The 21,027-nt window shown below is 41.0% G+C and overlaps 3 protein-coding genes across 3 annotated transcripts in view; all 3 read right to left on the reverse strand.

Annotated features, from left to right (window-relative positions):
• LOC142159849 (uncharacterized) overlaps nucleotides 1-21,027 on the reverse strand; it is a 408,399-nt gene that overhangs the window by 251,841 nt on the left and 135,531 nt on the right. The window lies entirely within an intron of this gene.
• The window catches only part of LOC142159818 (uncharacterized), a 199,278-nt gene that overhangs the window by 159,811 nt on the left and 18,440 nt on the right, over nucleotides 1-21,027 (reverse strand). The gene's annotated exons all lie outside the window — the stretch shown is intronic.
• Nucleotides 6,189-21,027, reverse strand: part of LOC142095496 (uncharacterized) — a 65,189-nt gene continuing 50,350 nt past the window's right edge. The window contains exons 9-11 of the mRNA XM_075178441.1: nucleotides 12,770-12,867; nucleotides 12,498-12,609; nucleotides 6,189-8,697 (exon numbers count right to left, since the gene is read on the reverse strand). Of these exons, the coding sequence (XP_075034542.1) occupies nucleotides 7,199-8,697; nucleotides 12,498-12,609; nucleotides 12,770-12,867 (1,709 nt within the window). The 3' untranslated portion in view covers nucleotides 6,189-7,198. The remainder of the gene's footprint in view (nucleotides 8,698-12,497; nucleotides 12,610-12,769; nucleotides 12,868-21,027) is intronic.

Consider the following 21,027-nt stretch of genomic DNA (forward strand, 5'->3'; position numbering starts at 1 on the left):
AGCCAATCAGAGCCTGGCACTGAGATCACATGGACAGGGGTTATGATTTACTAAAATTACTTAATTAGCCCACAGGCTTGCTTATCCCCGCGCATGTGCCCGGCTGTCCCCAGCCGCCGGGACGCGGCGCTACTGCTGTTGGCGTCACAACGGTTGGGTAGGTCCAGGAAATGACGTCCCGGTCGTCATAGCGACGGCCGGGACTCCTGCTGGAAGCAGGTGAGAGTCACAGCGGTGCCCGCGGCCGCCGCGACTGCTAACAGGACCCAACTTTCCAGAAGCTGGAAGCACCTACATTGCTGTATCTAAGGAAGGAAGTTATACACAGTCTGCACCTGATACACTGCTATCCTGAGAGGCTTGGCTGAGCCTTTATGTAAGATACCATGGTCTGGGAATAGGAAGGGACACATCTTTTACTACAGAAGACTTCCCCACTGGTCATGTAACTCTTATGTGGTACCTCTTGCTGACCATCCAATTAGAGTTGCTCCTTCACCAGTGTTGTGGGACTAAGTAACAGGGTCAAGTCTAATACACCAGATGGTGAGAATACAAATATATAGAGTGCACAGTAGTGATAGAAATGTAACAGTCAAGAACAGTATATCTCAATTTATTTTCACCCTGGGTTCAATATTAGCGTGTCTTATACCCAAATCAACTTAGTAGAAAGAGGGATTGAAAACAAGCTTAGTTTCAATGCAAGAGAATAAAACAGCAAATATCTAGTCCATGGCAAAAAGACATTTCTGTAAAACACGAAAACAACTAAAATATAAAACCTCTTCCAGAACTGTCATCTTGCCTCAGTGTAAAGCCATTTGCTTTTCATCATAGTCCAGTAGTAGCAGGTGCAGGGGATCCGTTCACCAGGAAAATGTCAGATGGGAATAGAAAGCATGTAACCAAGATTTATTTTCTGTGACCTTACAGTTCTGATGGTTATCAGTAGCACTTGGAAGAGACCTTCCCAATGGCTTGGACAGGTGAAGTTCAAACGTTTCATTGACAAGGATCCAGTCACCAGGTTGGATGTTATAGGCTGAGTTTGTGCTGGATGGAACATGGGTAGATTTAACGCATTCCAGTAAATGACAATTGGTCTATGTAAATCGTTGGAAATAATGCACTATTGCATAGTTGCCCCACTTAGATCCAAAGTTGGTAACCCCTGGGTCAACATTTGAGAAGTCAATTAAAGGGTTCCTTCTTTAATAATAGCACTTGTAGTGATAGGGTTAATGTAATCTCCAGAATAATGTGCATCACTTGTAAAATCTCCTTTGTGTGTGTAATATTACCCTCTGAAGGAGAGATGCTTCCAATTTTGGCATTAAAGCCCTCTTCAGATTTGTTAAGTTGCACAGTGAAATGTTTGGTCCTTATATGGTCACTGAGTGGAGATAAGTTGAGGAGTATACATTCATTGTTCTGCTGTGTCTGTGCGAGGATTCACAACACTAGCTCCAGATGACGGCTATTAGATAACTATTCACTACGACAGCTACAAATAACTTCTCTCAATTCCTCCTATAATCAGCACACTGCTAATGACAGCAATCTACTTAGTCTCCTCACCTTGTACAGCTTTATATACTCTGAAATCAGCCCTTAAGTGAAAAGGTGAAGTCAATCAGAACAATTTATCTCATCTCTTTCCAGCCTTTATAAAGTCCATCAGTTCTACCAAACCTTGGCATGAGCAGTTTTAGTTTAGATTTCCCTGCTTGTTTTTAAGGAAACTTATTTTGTTGACTGGATTGTAAAAGGTAGAATAGCATTGTATCTTTACTATTCTACCTTCTACAATCCTTTGACTTCAACCAAAAGTCGTCTCTATTGTAATAAATGAATAATGCTTAAAGAAATAGAATATCCAGATATTATCAGTATACATAGTAACATAGTTGATGAGGTTGAAAAAAGACACCAGTCCAACAAGTTCAATCTATTTTGGATCTCCTGCGATCCTGCACTTATATTTGAAATTGATCCAGAGTAAGCAACCGCCAATTTGTTTTAATTGTGAAAATCCCCCCAGACTCAATATTGCAGTCCTATTTTTACCCTATATCTGTCAGGAGCCGCGGCAGCCACAGGCACCGCCGCGACTCTCCTCCTTCCTGTTTGGACGTCCCCGGCAGTCGCCATGACGACCGGGGCATCACTTCCGGTGTGTTGAGCGCTGCGCCCCGGCAAGTGCTGCAGCCGGGCGCATGCGCTAAGTATAGCCTGCGGGCTAATTAAACATCCCTAAGTCTGAGCCTGTTTGTCATTACAGGGCTGAGCCCTGATTGGCCCATGTCAGTATATAAGGCAGGGAGGGCTTAGCCTCCCTGCCAGTTATAGCTCAGTGCCCGTGTCTAAGCCTGCTCCTATACCTCAGCTGGTGTATTGCCTTGGATTTCTGATTACCCGTGTATGACCCCTTGCCCGTTACTGGATTTTGCTGTCTTGCTTGTGTCCCTGATCATTTGGCCTGTACCACGGATTCTGCTGACCTGCTCGTGACCCTGACCCCTTGGCGTGTTGACTATTCTTTTCTGCTAGTGACCCCTGACCTCGGCCCGTTCTCTGGATTAACAGTCTGCCATTACTCTCCGTTTCTGGGTTCTCCACAGCCAGTACCCATCTCACGACCCTCAGCTGTCTGCGGCCAAGTCTGTCCCCTTACAGAGTTTAGTGTCATCTGCAAAAATAGAAACTTTACTCTCTAAACCATCACCAAGATCATTAATAAATATATTAAAAAGGAGTGGCCCCAGCACAGAACCTTGAGGTACTCCACTTAAAACTTTTGACCAATTAGAAAATGTTCCATTTATCCCAAACCTCTGTACCCTATTCTCTAACCAGTTTTCGATCCAAGTACAAATATTGATTCCTAGACCCAGTTCCTTTATTTTGTAAACCAACCTCTTGCAAAATCTAAGTAGACCACATCTACTGTGCTTCCCTGGTCTAAGTTCCCACTAACTTCCTCATAGAAACTAATTAGATTAGTTTGACATGACCTATCCCTCACAAATCCATGTTGATTCCCACTAATAATTTTATTGCGCACCAAGTAATCCTGAATACTATCCCTTAAAATACCTTCCAGTAGTTTCCCCACTATTGATGTCAGGCTTACAGGTCTATAATTCCCTGGTTGTGATCTCATCCCTTTTTTAAACAACGGCACCACATCTGCTATTTGCCAATCTCTTGGCACTGAGCCTGATGAGATTGAATCTCTGAAAATTAAGACTAGCTATTTCCGAGTTTAACTCCATAAGGACCCTTGGGTGTATGCCATCTGGACCTGGAGCTTTATTTATCTTAATATTCTTCAGTTGCCTTTGGACTTCTTCCTCTGACAACCAAGTATTAATTAATGGCATGGTTTCATTTCCATTTTTATGTATTACTCCTACCATTTGTTCCTCTCTAGTAAATACTGAAGAAAAGAAAGTGTTTAATACTTCTGCTTTTTCCTTAATATCATTTATCAATTCACCCATCTCACTTCTTAGGGGTCCTATATTATCTTTTTTTAATCTTTTTGCCATTTATATACTTTAAAAACTTTTAGGGGTTTGTCTTATTTTCTTTTGCAACGTGCCTTTCATTTTCTAATTTAGCCAATCTAATTTCCTTTTCGCATGTTTTATTACATTCCTTGTACCTACGAAAGGACTCCTTCAGACCCTTCAGACTTAACCAATTTAAATGCACGCTTCTTCCTTTGCATTTCTTCCCTTACCTTTTTATTTAGCCACATTGGTTTAGACTTAATTCTATTACATTTATTTCCCATAGGAATGAACTTATACGTGTATGTTTCCAACAACATTTTAAAGACAGCCCACTTCCGTATTTTTTTCTTCAAAGGCTTTGTCCCAGTCTATGCTCTTTATAGACTCCTTTAGCATATTAAAATTTGTCTTTCTAAAGTTTAAAGTCCTAGTTGATCCCTTATACCATTGCTTCTGGAAACTAATTTCAAACGAGACCATATTATGATCACTGTTTCCCAAGTGCTCCCTTACTTGCATATTTGATATTACGTCTACATTGTTTGTTATTACTAGGTCCAGTATAGTCCGGTTCCTAGTTGGTTCCTCTACTAATTGGGACATGTAATGGTCTTTTAGCGTGCTCAGAAACCTATTTCCCCTAGCTGTACCACAGGTCTCAGTACTCCAATCAATGTCTGGGTAATTAAAATCCCCCATAATTAAAATTTGACCTAGTTGTGTAGCCTTCTCAATTTGCTGTAGAAGTTGGGCTTCCTCAATCATACTAATATCTGGCGGTTTATAGCATATCCCTATCAGCAACTTCTCTGAACTTTTTCATCCACTGAATATTTCCACCCACAATGCCTCTATATTAATCACCTATATTCTCGTATATAACTTCCTGAATACTTGGTTTTAATTCTGGCTTAATATAAAGACATACTCCTCCTCCCCTTTTATTTACCCTATCCCTCTTGAAGAGAGAATAGCCTTCCAAGTTGACTGTCCAGTCATGTGTATCATCCCACCAGGTCTACGTAATACCTATAATATCATACTGCTCATTCATTGCTACTAGTTCTAACTCCCCCATTTTACCTGTCAGGCTTTTTGCATTTGCAAGCATACACTTGTCTATTGCTTCCCTTAGGTATTTATTTTTGCTTTAAAAAGGGCCTCTCATTATCGGCTATGCTTCCCTTCCCTTCCTCTTTACCCCCTTGACTCTTGTTTAATTCCTCCTTGCTACTCTCAATGTCTATCCCATAAATACTTCCTTGCCCCTCTCCCCTGGAGCCTAGTTTAAAATCTTCTCCAACCTTCTAACCATCCTCTCCCCTAGCACTGCAGCCTCCTCCTCATTCAGGTGCAATCCATCTCGACAATAAAGATGGCAACTGACCGAGAAATCAGCCCAGTGTTTTAGGAATCCAAAACCCTTCTTCCTACACCGATCTTTTAGCCACACATTAACCTCCCTAATCTCCGCTGCCTCCCTGAACTAGCGCGTGGCACAGGTAGTATTTCCGAAAATACTACCTTGGATGTACTTGCCTTAAATTTGCGACCTATGTCCCTGAAATCATTCTTTAGGACACCCCTTCTTCCTCTAACTCGGTCATTGGTGCCAACATGCACCAAAACCGCTGGGTCATTCCCAGCTCCTCCCAACAATCTGTCCACCCGATCCGCAATATGCCAAGCACCCGGGAGACAACACACTGTTCGGCATGCACGGTTCCGGTAACAGATTGCCCTATCTACCTTCCTAATAATGGAGTCCCCTATCACCACAATCTGCCTGGGTCCCCGAGTAACTTTGGTCCCCTCTATGCTGGAGAGACCGTTCCCCGGTTGCTAGAGGAAGCAGTCTCCTCCAACTCTACCAATTCTGAACTGCCTTCCACAGTATCTTCATCCAATCTGGCAAATCTTCTGGGATTGCTCAGCTCAGAACTGGCCTGCCTCTTCCTCCCTCTGCTACCCCTAGTAACTGTTATCCAGCTGCCTACCTGTGCATCCTCCTCTGTCTCTGCTCCACCCTGCTCAGCTAACGCATCAATGGTGAGCTGTAAACTCTGTTCCAGGTTGACAATGTCTCTCAATGTTGCTTTAGATCAGTTACCTGGGCTTCCAAAGAGAACAATTGCTCACATTTCTCACAAAGGTATAAACCTTGGAACACTTGCTCCAAGTGTGCATACATATGACAAGATATGCATTGAGTGAGATCATCAAGCCTGTTACCACTCATCTTATTATGGCTAACCTTACTTCTTATAACCTACAGTGAACTCGAGAGTACTAACCTTTGCTAGCCACTTACCAGATTAAACCCCTTCCTGGATTCAATTCCTTACTGGATATAACACCACACTTTAAACAGCACTTGAAATCAAACAGCAGTGGAAATCACAAGCTCAATGAAATCGCTTACCACCACCTGTTAAATAGAGCTTGCACTAACCAGCTGTATCAGCTGATGCAATTAAACCACACCCACTAGCTCTAACAGAACGAAGAAGAAAAAAAGAAAAAAAAAGAGAAAAACAGAAAAAAGGGACACTTAATAAACACACAGAATAATTCCCCAAACTATATCACTCTCTCAACACAGCACAGCAATCCTTACTGGATCTAACTCCACACTTTAAACAAACAGCACTTGAAATCAAACAGCAGTGGAAATCACAAGCTCCTCAAATTTATTATCTTCTATTTATAAGGCGCCTTATAAGGTCTGCAGCACAGTACATGACAAACTGAAATAAGTGATCCATAACACATTACATGATACAGGAGGAATGAATATACAGGTAGCGCAGATCAAATTATTTACGAGACAGTGAGTGAGAATGATGGTAGTGACCAGTGTGAAGTAGGCCAGGGCTAGGGAAGCAGCAGGCTAAGAGGTTCAGAGGGTGATGGAATATTAGAAGGAGGTCTGCTTGTGATAGCTTACATCCTAAAGCAAAAGGGGGGATACACGAATAAGGTGGTATCAACTGGGGGAGTGGTGATGAAAGTTAGGAGAAAGGATGATAGGCTTGAATAAAGAAATGAGTCTTAAGGGCACACTTGAGGCATTTGAGAGTAGAGGCTAACCTGATGGGGGTGTGGGAGATCGTTCAACAGTTGGGGAGCAGCCCAGCAAAGTCCTGAAAGAGGGAGTGGGAAGAGGTAATCAGTAAAGTAATGTGGCAGTAGTCATTGGAGGAGCAGAGGGCGCGGCAAGGACTGTATGTAGGAATGAGGGGGAGGATTGATTGAGAGCTTTGAAGGTGAGGCTGAGGTGCTTAAAGATAATTCTGTAGCACATGTGGAGCCAATGTACTGATTGGTGGAGGGGGACAACAGACAGTGTCGGGAGAGAAAAAGAAGGTGGGCAGCAGCATTGAGGATAGACTTAAGAAGGGCAAGATGAGAGTCAGATAGGCCAGAAAAAAGGAGATTACAGTAGTCAAGGTGAGAGATTACAAGAGAGTGAATAAGAGTTTTGGTGGCTTCCATGGTGAGAAAGGGATATATTCCACCTTGGATATATTCCGTAGGTGGAAGTAGCAGGATTTTGAGAGTTACAGAATGTGAGGTTTGAAGGAGTAGAGGATGGCCCCAAGGCATGAGACTTGAGGTACAGAAAGGAGGGTAGTATTCCTAACAGAGAAGCCCTGGAAGGGGAACGGGGAAGATGATTAGTTCAGTTTCTCACTACTGTGAATTCTTAGATGTTTAAGAAGACTGGATTTACGTGTAAACCGTTTTTTACACTCTGAACATGGGAATGTTTTCTCACCTGTGTGGATTCTCTGATGTATAATAAAATTTGATTTCTGTGTAAAACATTTCCCACAACTAGAACATGAAAATGGCTTCTCACCTGTGTGGATTCTCTGATGTATAATAAGATTTGTTTTCCGAGTAAAATATTTCCCACAATTAGAACATGAAAATGGCTTCTCACCTGTGTGGATTCTCTGATGTTTAACAAGAACTGATTTCTGTGTAAAACATTTCCCACAATTAGAACATGAAAATGGCTTCTCATCTGTGTGGATTCTCTGATGTGTAGCAAGACTGGATTTACATGTAAACCGTTTTGCACATTCAGAACATGGAAATGGCTTCTCACCTGTATGAGTTCTCTGATGTTCAACAAGACTGGAATTAGCCATAAACCATTTCCCACACTCAGAACATGGGAATGTTTTCTCACCTGTGTGGATTCTCTGATGTTTAGTAAGACTGGATTTACATATAAACCGTTTTTCACATTCAGAACATGGGAATGTTTTCTCACATGTGTGGATTAACTGATGGTTAGCAAGACTGGATTTACATGTAAACTGTTTTTCACATTCAGAACATGGAAATGGCTTCTCACCTGTGTGGATTCTCTGATGGTTAACAAGACTGGATTTACATGTAAACCGCTTTTCACATTCAGAACATGGAAATGGTTTCTCACCTGTGTGAGTTCTCTTATGTGAAACAAGACTGGATTTAGCCATAAACCATTTCCCACACTCAGAACATGGAAATGGTTTCTCACCTGTGTGTATTCTCTGATGTTTAGCAAGACTGGATTTACATGTAAACCGCTTTTCACATTCAGTACATGGAAATGGTTTCTCACCTGTGTGAGTTCTGTAGTGACTAACAAGTTGTGTTTTATCTGGAAAGCATTTCCCACACTCAGAACATGGAAATGGTTTCTCACGACTATGAATTCTTTGATGTTTAATAAGATGCGTTTTCCATGTAAAACATTTCCCACACTCAGAACATGGAAATGGTTTCTCACCTGTGTGAGTTCTGTAGTGACTAACAAGTTGTGTTTTATCTGGAAAGCATTTCCCACACTCAGAACATGGAAATGGTTTCTCACGACTGTGAATTCTTTGATGTTTAATAAGATGCGTTTTCCATGTAAAACATTTCCCACATTCAGAATTTGGAAATATTGTATGGCCTCTATTAGCTGTACTAGGTGTAGTAATATTTGAGTTATTGGGCAAACATGCCTCATGATTAGGGGGATCAGATGATATATGTGCACTGTGACGTAATTGATGTATATTTGGCGTAATGGGTTTTCCTCCTGGAAAATCTTGTATAATGTTGTTATCCTCTATTTTATAACCTGGAGATAAAACGAAATATCCCTCCGAGGTATTCTGGATTTTGTGTCCATCTGCTGGAAAAAACATAGATGTTTTGAAATAGACATTGAGTAGCAAAATTTCATACATTTAGTGAGTTCAAGATGCTCAATTATTTAATTTCTACTTGCAAACAAGAACAATTCATTACAAATCTAAATGTACAAATGTGATGATACCAGGATGTTAGTGTAGGAACCCAGAAGAAAATCCCGGTATCCAGGAGTTCAGGATCATACAAGCAAAGAAAAGGTGTGGATACAACTGTACCTTACAGATAACTGCAAACAATAGCATTATATATATATATATATATAAAATCTAATTACTTTAAAAAATATCCAGTGTTCACCAAACTTCAACCTTCCCACAGTGACATCCCAGTGTTCACTAATCCCAAAGAGTTTATAAAGGAAATGGGTTTTCTTTAACAGTCCAAGTTCTATGGACATGATGTCCGTAAGTAACAGAATAAACCAGGCAGAGCAAACAAATCTGCAAGTCCAAGAAAAGCTTGTAATCCAATAGCCACAATACTCCCAGGCATAAATCCCTATCACACTGGCAGGAGCCGCGACTCAAACGCCAATAGCATTTAGTTCAAAGATGGAACAATGTCATTTCAATTCTGCAGTGTGTATTACTCACGACTATCTTGCATACACAGATAATTCAGACACTATTGTCAGCACCTTGTGACTACTGTACAGATCTACAGGTTCCTCATAATAGTGGAGTGCTGTCTGGTTACCAACAAAGGTATATGAATATAGAGCAGTGTATGTATCATTTTATATCATTTTAGATCATAGCTTCAAATGTAAATGGAAGATGACAGTGAAGATTTCATTTTACATATTCAGCTGGTGTCTTGTTTTTTTCAGTATTGCTTCAAATTAAAATTCGGAGATGTAACAAAACAAACAACTTTAACTCCTTGCTAACGCACCTTACTTACCCCCCATGTGGCTCTCTGTCTCCTCCCTCCCCTCTCTCCGAATTGACAGCCACCAACCGGAGATGGACTGAGCTGGACAGCGCAGACCCTTGTGTCATGGAGAATAACGAGCAGAAGGAACTGTTAGCAAAGGACCTGGAGGAGACACATGACAGCCGGTGCCGGAGGTGCTCTCTGTTACGGAGCTGAAGATGCAGCTGCCACAGAAAGAGCAGGAGTTGGCACGAGCAAAGGAGGCACCATTCTGTTCTAACCCCCAGGGGCATCCTTCAGGATGGCCCAAATAGATCCTTTCGATGGCTGTGTTGTCATTGCTTTATGTGTGACACATAAAATCAGTGTCTGAGAGCTGCGAATCACTGATCAGTGTGCCTATAAATCCTGCTCCAACAATAGTGTATTATCTGCTTTGCTGTGATTTCAGCACGCTGGACTCCCCCTTGTCCCAAACTTTTCAGCAGATGGTTATGACAGATGAAAAGCACAGATCTGAAGGTAAATTGTGTAAACCATGTATAGTGTGTACACATGAATCGACATGCTGATCGAGATTTTTCTTTCCCCGTCATTGGTAAAAAGCGCCAAAACTATTGCTTTGTTAGTAGTACTAGTTATTGTACTGTGTAAGAGAGCCTCCCTGATTTAACCCCTTCTAGGTATTTGTGATGTCAGAGGGGCTCCAGAGGCTGCTGGCTTCTTGTTTGTAAGAGGGGAGTGGTGCCTTGGTCAGGAAACAGTACATCCACCATGTTGTAATCCGATATGATGTCCAGACGATTACATGTAACCACCTGGCTTTATTTAAGAATAGTATGGGTAAACTTAATTCCATCTTGATGGGGTATTAGCCACAGTTGATTGTGTAACAAATGAGGGTAATACATTAAAACAACCCAATGTTCTTAGTTGAACATAGCATCTTTTCATCCTAAGTGATTTACAAGCATCTTTTCATCCTAAGTGTTTAAAATGACAGATGGGCCTCTTGCAGACGGAATGTAGCTCTTGGGCCGCCTTTGGACCCCCCAGGCTGGATATGGTGCGCTGCTGGTGAGAAATGTTTGTATACCAGTTTTCTTTTTGGTAGTCTATATAAGTGTGAGGTTTAGCTTTCTCTAGCAATGTTCCGAGTTTGTGTGCTTATTTATTTATTAGTTATATTGTTACCATAATTTGTGCCTTCCTACCCCCCACTCTTACTTTCTCTCTCCCCCTCCCCCTCCCTATCCATATAAAAATATAAAACATAGAGGAGACATTTTGAATGTTAATACTTTCATGTCATTGGTGCTGATTGTACCTTTTTCTGTTGTTTCCTCTTTAAATAAAGAGTTTAAAAAAAAAAAATGACAGATGGGGAGATGATGACTGTCAGACCAATCTTGTCACAACATACAGCAATTATGCAGATAAAACATTGGCTTAAAATAGAACACATCACCAATCAGATTGCATAGACTCAGCCACAGGGACATACAGATTGCACAGTCACATATGACAATGCAAAAACGCAGAGTTTGGTGTGTAAAATTTTCCAAGCACACACATGGACCAGCCCATATCATAGGACAGGGAGCCTCATTAGCCAGTGACATTGTCCAACCACAATGCTCATACAGACACTGCCCAAATACAAAATGTTGGAGACTTGGTAGTATAGTAGACATGGGCTAAATAAACACCACATCCAATCCATTGGTCTACACTGCTCAAAGTTCCCCAAGTGGACATGTAGGTAGCAAAACAAAACAGTGAAGCAGCCTCTATAAATAAACCTCTGATCAACATCAGGCAGCATGGACACGTGACCAGAGTGATGCTATTAATTTGGTTTAAAGCCTCTGTGTAGATAAGCACTGAGAGGGAAGGAGAGCAGCTTCACAGAGCAATACAGCACAGAAGGAAATAACACAGAATGGTGAAGGTTCAGAACAGAGGAGAGAATTAGGACTGAGTAGGTGAAGAGAGGAGCATAGATGGCCAAAAGCAGAAAGAAAAAGAAAGCATAAGGGCAGAACCGGATACAGAGACAGGTCATAAGATGAAGAGCAACAGTACAAAGCATCCAACCATAGAGATATGAGGGCGCTATGGTACAATGAGGGATGTGTGATTATAGTTCTGTGAGTACAAGACGGTAGAGTTTGTGTGAAGTGTGTGTTGTGATGGGATGTATGTGGGAAATAACCTGCTTTAGTATTGCAGTGTTACACATACTGAGAATAAAACATTCAAGAATTATTACACAAGGAAGATAATGGATAATGTCACATGTACTACTGCACAGAGAGGATCATGGGTAATACCATACATCTCATCACATTGATCAGTGATTGATTCATTATGGTGACATCTCTTGTACTGATGTATGAGAATCACAAGAGTGTGAGGAAGAGACTGGGCAGATCTCTTGGCTGGTAGCACACACTGATATGATGTGAGGAGGAGAACAGGAGTCTAATAGGGGCTGAAGGACAGACCAACTGGGTACTTTGCAAACCACCTAAGACCATTAAGGTGAGCCTCCTTCCCCCTCCCATTCTCTCCTCCCAGGACTATAGAAACACCTGAAGTTAAACAAAGCAATTGTTCTATGAACTGAACAAACTTTGGTCCCTACCCAAGGAACACACCCAAGAACACCAACCCACCGAACTAACGAGAGTAACATCAATATGAGCCAAATTCCAAAATTAGTACATCCACACAGCAACAGAAAAACCACATCACCACACCAACCTACACTGCGCAACGGAAAACTTCTTACTCTCCCACTGGGCAGATACTTTTTATGGGTGTAGAACAAGTGATTGTGGTAGTGTCTGAACAAGGAGAATATGTCACTCTTTTCTAGAAGAAGTGTTTATTACTCACCAGTGCTGATATCTGTAGGGATTTCCTCCTCCTGACACTGCTGATCATCCCTCAAATACATCTCTTCCTCTCCCACTATATTTTTGACTTTAGTATCAGTCAGATCTTCAACCTAAACAACATACAAAAAAAATAACACTTTAATCATGTCTTATTTCATTAATTGAGATTAAACAGAATAATATCAGTGTATTAGACACACACAGCTGTTCTACAGATCATATAGTGAAAAGTCATTTTGGTAATATTGCGAGACCATATATTCCATCTACCTGACACTGCTGTGGGATACTGTAATTTTCCTCTGTACAATCCTGTGAATAAAGAGGCCGGGGACATCTCTCTGGGGTATTTCTGTTACCGGATCCATCTGCAGAAGACACACAGTGTCTGAATACATTGTTTAGGTGTGATGGTCAGATACTGTGTGTACATTAACCTAAACAATGTTTAAATCGTATTTAAGTAAGTAATTAAGGCGGTATCTCTTATTTGTTCAAATCTTAATGACATTATAAAGCAGTAAAAACATACTGGATCAATTATAAAGATCCTACTGGTGTTAACATTTCTATGAGTGGATGAAGGTCTACTTTGATCAAAAGGGTTAACAGAACTGACCATGCAAACCCTTCTATTTCGTAGATAAGATACAGTCAAGTCCATAAATATTGGGACATCTACACAATTCTCATATTTTGGGCTCTATACAACACCATAATGGATTTGAAATGAAACAAATACGATGTGCTTTAACTGCAGACTTTCAGCTTTAATTTGAGGGAATTTACATCCAAATCAGGTGAACAGTGTAGGAATTACAACGGTTTCTATATGTGCCTCCCACTTTTTGAGGGACCAAAAGTAATGGGACAATTGACTCAAAAGCTATTTCATGGACATGTGTGGGCTATTCCCTCGTTATTTCATCATCAATTAAGCAGGTAAAAGGTCCTGATTTGATTCTAGGTGTGACATTTGCATTTGAATCTGTTGCTGTCGACTCTCAATATGAAATCCAAAGAGCTGTCACTATCAGTGAAGAAAGCCATCATTAGGCTGAAAAATCTAAACAAACCCATCAGAGAGATAGCAAAAATATAAGTTGTGGCCAAATTAACTGTTTGGAACATTCTTAAAAAGAAAGAATGCACTCATCAACGAGAATTTATAGATCATCACTTTGTTTGTTATGATCTATGTTTTTATACAGTCCTAGTGCACACAATTATACATAGGAGTTTTGCTGTGTTCTCATACCCACCTGTCTGATTGATGCAGTTTGATTGGTCCGGAATATAGCGTGTTATAAAACTGTATGAAATCCTTTGCTATGGAGTATTACAGGTTACTCTCCTATATTTACTGGTGCACCAGTATATTCAATTATACTGTGCCAACTTACAATGGTGTTACTCCTAAGTTTATTGATTATTAACCAGCGTATGTATGCTAGTCAGTTGTGGTAATTTTATGCTTATGCCTTATAGGCTACTAATAGTTTATACTTATTAAATTGTTACAGTTGAACCAGCGCTTTTCCTCTATTTTTTCATATATTCTATTGTCGTGTTAGAATCAGATATCTAACCAGAGGTAGCAGCGGTCATCTGTGTATATTGCTAATATTATTAGACTACCTAGCGCCCACTATTTTTCCAGTTTTTGTTATTAAGTGTCTGATTGATAATAATATAAAAGTGTGAAGAGAGGAATTGAACGGAAACCTAAAGTTGTTCCAATAGGAAAGATAGATTACTCATACATCTTGGCTGGCTCTTTTCAGGAAGGTTGTCTCCCTGTGACTGTAAGTAGTTGATCACTTGCTCTCACTTTGCATGAGCAATATGTAGGCACTATATACAAAAAACTGTTAATTAAATTGATAAGAAATTCTAAGCAGCTGTAAATAAGAGATCCATTAGTAGTTTCAGAATAATGGTCACAACTCTGCAGGGAAATAATTAAAATGGGAGCCCCAAATGTTAGGTACTTCTCTTCATTGCATTATAGTATGGTGGGAAATGCTGAAGGCGACAGCACTGTCAAAACTGAGTGAACTTCTCCAACTCACCAAGCACATGATCTCCTCTTTTGTTGCAAAAGAAGAACCTCCATATAACATGATTTGGGTTATTATATCTCCTAACCTGAAGCAAGCTGTTGGCTCAGTCATTTGTTGAGGTCATCTGGTTTTACAGGCATTAAAGATGATTAACAGGAAGAGTCCAAGCCTTCCATATCCATAGATTTAGGAAATATGGCTAGTGGCTACTTGAAAAATAAAGGTTTAGCCTGCTGAGCATCCTCTCATGTTGTAGATTGTTATATGTGTTTAATGATTTATTGGACATAAACCATAAAGTTCATCAGGTGGATTCTGTATACAACGATAATGTCACGGGCACTAGGAGTTGCTTACCCGAGTTTCACCAGATGGAACTCTGCTAGAGAGGCGGGGTTATGGCACGCACCTCAAAGCAGGCAGGTGAATGATTGGAGCGACACAACAGCAGGAGAGTAGAGATAGTCTGAGGAAGTCAGCGACTTGCAGCTATGGTTAGAGGAAAGTCAGCGACTTGGAGCTGTAAACTGGAGGCTGAAGATAATGTAGACACGAGGAGTGGACGTGGATAGGTGATGGTAGGTAGAGGAGGAGTCAGTGGTCTGCGTACAGCAAGTTGTACCACTGTTGTGATGGGAAGAATAGTACTGGTGCAGGTAGGTAGCAGGGTAGTCGGTGGTCTGCATTTAGCAAGTTGTACCACCGCTATGGTGAGAAGTCTGGTCCAGGTGTAGGTAGGTAATAGGAGAGTCAGTGGTCTGCGTATAGCAAGTTGTACCACCGCTGTGATAGGAGGACTTGTCCAGGTGCGGGTAGGTAGCAGGGAAGTCAGTGGTCTGCGTGCAGCAAGTTGTACCACTGCTGTGAGAAGGAATGAGGACTTGTCCAGGTGCAGGAGAGTGAAGTTGAAAGGCAAACTGTGACTGTATGGAAACAGCGCGAGTAGAGCAATGTCTTGTGAGGCAGAGATGGAAGGCACAATGAATAGGCTGTATGGAGTAGATGCCTTGCAGTGAGGAGAAGCTGGTCACAGCAGATATGCACAATAACGCTAAGTAGTAGCGTGAGGAGATATCGTAGCTTGAGTGAAAGCTTGTCCTAAATGAAGCAATGCAGTAACACAGTCTATATTGGTACTTGTACCCTGTGCAGCAAACAACAATGGATACAACTGGTATGCGAGCAATAGGCAATAGTCAATAGAGCATACCCAGTTGTGTAGAATCAGCTGAGAAGTGAAGCGTTGTAGCGGTATGGGAACCACCGCTGAGTTGAGCAGGGAGCAGCATGGAAGCTGAAGCACGAGTAGAGCTGGAAGCAGTTTGGAAACTGTACACACGAGTAGAGCTGAAAGCAGTTTGGAAACTGCACACAGGAGTAGAGCTGGAAGCAGTTTGGAAACTGCACACAGGAGTAGAGCTGGAAGCAGTTTGGAAACTGCACACAGGAGTAGAGCTGGAAGCAGTTTGGAAACTGCACACAGGAGTAGAGCTGGAAGCAGTTTGGAAACTGCACACAGGAGTAGAGATGGAAGCAGTTTGGAAACTGCACACACCTATAGAAGTGCACTGGGAGTGAGACTTCAAGATCAGGCAACTACCTAAGGCTGCAGGTGCCTTAAGTAGGGAGGGGTGATTGATCCATCAATCACATTAGTGGTCAGGTGTAGTTGTTAAAGGGACCTGTGCATGCGCAGTGCGACAGGATGGCGGACGGCCGCGGTTCAACACAGGTGTGAGCGGGAAAGATGGAGAACCACGTACCAGAGTGGAGGCACTCACACTCTGGTGAGTGACAGATAAGACTCTGCATCATGTCCTTTAAAAGAGACACCTTTACTTCAATTCATCAGGGTACCCAGCCGACCACAAACATCAAGACAGTCAGTGTCGCAGACAGTCAACAATCGCTGGCACAGAACTCTGTGGGACTTCCTTCACTAGCAGTTGGCCATAAATTTGATAAATTTGTGTGCAGCTCAAGATGCTCAAATACCAGAGAGTTTATGCTCTTTTTTTCCACTCAGACTTACCAAAGTCACCGCAGGGGACCTGCTGCTGCTTATGTGTTACGTTGATAGTCCCTCTGCTAATCAGGTGCCCATCTGGTGGGCAGTATCTAGCACCAGCCCTGCTGAAGCCATACCACCATGGGAACCAGAGCAGGAATAAAAGGGGACTACGTCCCACCAAAAGTAGTCTTCTTTTTGGATAGTACTGGACTTACAGTTCCTACTGGACTAGTCCTGGATCAGTGAATCATGCGGATGATTGAAACTTTTAGGGTTTGTGAACTTTACAACTTTGTGAGCCTTTTAAAAGGGAGACATTGGGCTTGGTCCCTACTTGCTGTTAGAGGAATGAAGCACATTGCCCAGTAGCCGGGACAGAATTCCGGGAAAAAGCTGATTATAAGCAGCTTTCATATCAGGTTGTGCATTAGGTTTTGGTATGGTGAACCCATTGGTACTTGTTCCTAAATGTGCTTTCATCTGAGCATTGTACAATAAAAGAAAAGTTTAACTTTGCCGAGGTGATGCCATACCCACAGAGGTACCGGATGTGCCAGGCTGGTACATAAGGACATCTCAAAACAAACCACCCAGCAGGTGCGGTAAAGAGCTAAACAGTCATTCGATATCCTCACAAGTCCAAACACCCTAATACTGTGAATGTTATCTTCAAAAATCCCATGTGTCCCCTTAACCCTACAGAGATCACTTAAAAGTGTACAAATTTCTGCTTTGTAAAGATTAACATCCACTTCATATAATGTTCAGTTTATCTTGATAGGAAAGTGAGCCAAACTAAGTGCAGATATCCTCCTCTAAGGATGAATATTATCAGTAGACAATGACAAGGCAATTGGTAAGGAATACATTGTAGCTGAGCAGGGTGTGGGTTTCTCTGGTTTCAGATTAGTCGTCTGCCAGCAAGAAGCCTCAACATGGAGTTTAAGAAGAATTCACGAATATCCTCTGCCTGTTCTGGGCAGTAACATGGTGTTTCCTCTTACTAACTTTCCTCATGATCCGAAAATATCCTGTTAAATATGCTGTAGTGTCAGGATAGGTGCAAATAACCTGTGATCTCACAGCTTCAAGATAAATCACACACCCATAACCCATTTTACATGTAATAACAGAGGTGGTTGTAGTGCTAGTATACAGCTTGGATCAAATAACATTAAAAGAATGTAATCATTACTGAGAACCACATATATAAATATTATTACTACTATTAGTGCACAGGTAGGATCATGGATAATGTCACACAGGGTCTCATCCTATTGGTCAGCTATTGAATCTCTATGGTGATGTAAGGGTAACATTGTATGATTATTGATTTAATATCTATCATGTGCTAACTTTAGAAAACAAGATGCTATAACCTTAAAAAAGAAATTAGCAGATATTTTACTCAGAAGAGAAACAGTTTGAAGGAAGTTTGAACAACTCAAGGCTGAACAGCTGAACGTAACTTTCTATGTAAAGTAACAATAAAGATTGGTGGCAGAATGCCTGAGAAGATAAAAGCATAATAAGATTTGTTTAAACTTACAAGTTGCAGAATACGCATAATGCATAATTAGCTTGTTGTTTTCATAATCTACTGTCTTATAATTGGTTGTTAAGCTTCTATACCTCTAATATTCTACTGTAAAAATAGAGAGTCAGAAGTAAGCTCTGGTTGGAACAGAATCAGAATTACTCAGCAATATTTCAAACATGTGTTGGGTGTTTTTCTGTTCACCAGTCGACTGCAAATCAGTGAAGATCTGACTGACATTGAAGGTGATTGATAGAAGTATCGGTGAACCCCGATACCCCAACATTTCTGGGGGCTCATGTCCGGGATGCTCCAATATCTCAACACCTGACGCCAGACTCCACTGATGTCCAGAGAACTGCTGAACTAAATTCTGTACGGTGAGTAAGAAAAAGTGTAGATTTCTACCTTGTTACTCTGTTCAGTATTTGTTTGTATGTCTAAGGAAAGTCAGTTGAGGTGATTAGAGGGTATCTCATGAACCCAATGGTTAGTCAGAGAAAAAGATAATGAAATTATAAATGTTTTAATACTGTAGATTATGATGGATGTAGACAATTTGAGTTAGAAGATAATACGAGAGGTGTATGTAAGAATTGTACCTGCTGTGCTGTTCTGAGAAAATATTCAGGTTGCAAAGGACCTAGACTAGAGTGTGTTACAACTACAAATGTACATTATGGTTTTGTAAGTAATGAAAGAGAGTTATACTGCACATTAGGCTGCCATTTAAATAAAGAGTTATTAGAGGAAAATTTAGGCCACGATTGGTCTCACATTATCACTTACAGGCCACAAAATCATGTTACCAGATTATAAACCTATATGTCCATACACTGACTTGAGAGGAAGGATTGGATCAGCCATAAGTGACAGCTTTTAATCTAAAGCCGATATAACTCACATCTGGTGTTCCTAGGGCAGACTAGGAGGTAAAGGATTAAAGACACTTGTAGTCTGTACAAAGGGGAAAATTGTATTACCTTATTCCGCTTACAGGGCATTGTATCACAGATAGTGACAGTACTGTGACCAGTAACCCAGTAATGGGGGCACAGAACAGTAAGATGCCTATTAAAGGTAAACCCATGGATATAATGAAGGAAAGAGAAGGTTGTAAAGATTTTAAAGGGATTCATAAAGTACTCAAGAGAGCAGGATTTCCCCCAGAAGGGACATTAGACTTGGAGAAATGGTCTTGGTTTTATTTGAATAATAAAGAATGGATAAAAAGGTGTGGCTATGAAGATCAGGTCAATATGTAGATATGCTAAATGCAGAAGAAGCTCAATGATATAATGAATCAAGTAGGTTGGGTACTACAAATGTATGCTTGATGCTGCGCACCTGAAAGAGTGAAATGTGCCTCCCCCCCTTATTCTGTGTAAAAAATTCAGTGTGTTGAGATAAGAAAGACTCTGTATTTTGTTATCTGGCAATGTATGTAACATTGATAAAAAGGTTCTTCGAGTATGCTTCAATAGTTCAAGAGTAACTAAAATGTGTCCGGAGGGGTGAGTGTTAGTAATATATTAAAGCTGACTTGTATTAAGTTTAATGCTGGGACTTGTAGTTCCACAGTAGTAGGCTGGAAGATATCAGTTAATTTTTCCTCCTGTATGCGAGTTTTGTCTCCGTCTTACTGCGTGTGAGGGAGATCCGTGTTTGTTTGTCTTGACCGTTTTACAAGATACATGTTTCAAGGTTGGAAAAGTTGTATATTTGTAAATGTAATTGCCTGCATTGCTTAATTGTAAGCTTTAAAGAGATGCAAAACAAGTTTTAAAATCTTTGGTCCATCACTGCACGATTCAGTGGACGAATAAAACTGTAAATAATGTACAGATAGTGTCAGAAGAAAACACTGACCTCCAGCTGGCTGGGGTCCAACAAGCTGTTTCTGTATTTGAACAAAATAATTTTGTCTGTGAATTTGAGAAAAAATAACTTTCACTTTAAGTTAAAAGAGAAAGGTGGGAGTGAGCTTTTACATGCAGATAGTAGAAGCGGTTTTAATCTGTGTGAACATGGCGCTGATGAATGTTCTCAGAAATCAGGAGGGTTTGTTATCCCCATAAAGAATTGTTATGAGATAAATATCTGTGAACGAGACTTGTTTAAGTGAATATATTTGTACTTTCGACACGGAAATCACAGAATCTGAAAATATGTGTGAATATTTGGTTGTGGGGAAAGGAGGTAACTGCGGACTATAAAAACATATACTTTTTCTAGCCCTCTTGTTCCCCATATTTCTCAGTCATATTTAGACTTGTATATATTCTATTTTGAAAGTAGTTAAAATGTCTGCTAGCATGCATCGTTATCTTGCAGACTAGTTCACTGTTTCAGTCTAGGCAAAAGGATTATTGTCCACCAGTCCTGTATGAATGTACATCACACCTGTGGGTCTGTGTGTGCTAGTATAGGAAAAGGCCCACAGACAGAGCTCTATGTTTAATTACAGAGGACTGCATTGTGTATTTAAATGTAAATGTGTCTGGATTGTGATCTCTCCTGTTTTAACAAACTCTGCTGTATAGTCACAGAACAATACCTGTTCCTAATTAAGTCAGGAGTGACTCATCTGCTATCCGTTTGTCCGTATATTTACCTGTGGAAGGGTAAACACAGAAAAGGATCAATCAGGCAAGCAGGGGCAGGCTGGGCTGGGTGGCATATGCCCCCCGGGCCGTTCCTACAATGGAATTTTTTTTCTTTAAAATAGGCTGCTGAGTCGAGTCTTGCCCCCCGGGCTGAAGTTTGCCAGCCCTCCTCTGCAGGCAGGTCCTGAAATTGCTGATGAGGTAATTTGTGGGCTTAAAATAGAGCTACAGAGAACAGCAAATGGGCATTCACTACCAAGTGATAGCTGAGGCCAGGCTGGCGTTGAGATATAGATCTCTGTCCCTGACAA

This window comes from Mixophyes fleayi, chromosome 6 (genome assembly GCF_038048845.1).
Source record: "Mixophyes fleayi isolate aMixFle1 chromosome 6, aMixFle1.hap1, whole genome shotgun sequence".
NCBI classification, from domain to species: Eukaryota; Metazoa; Chordata; class Amphibia; order Anura; family Limnodynastidae; genus Mixophyes; species Mixophyes fleayi.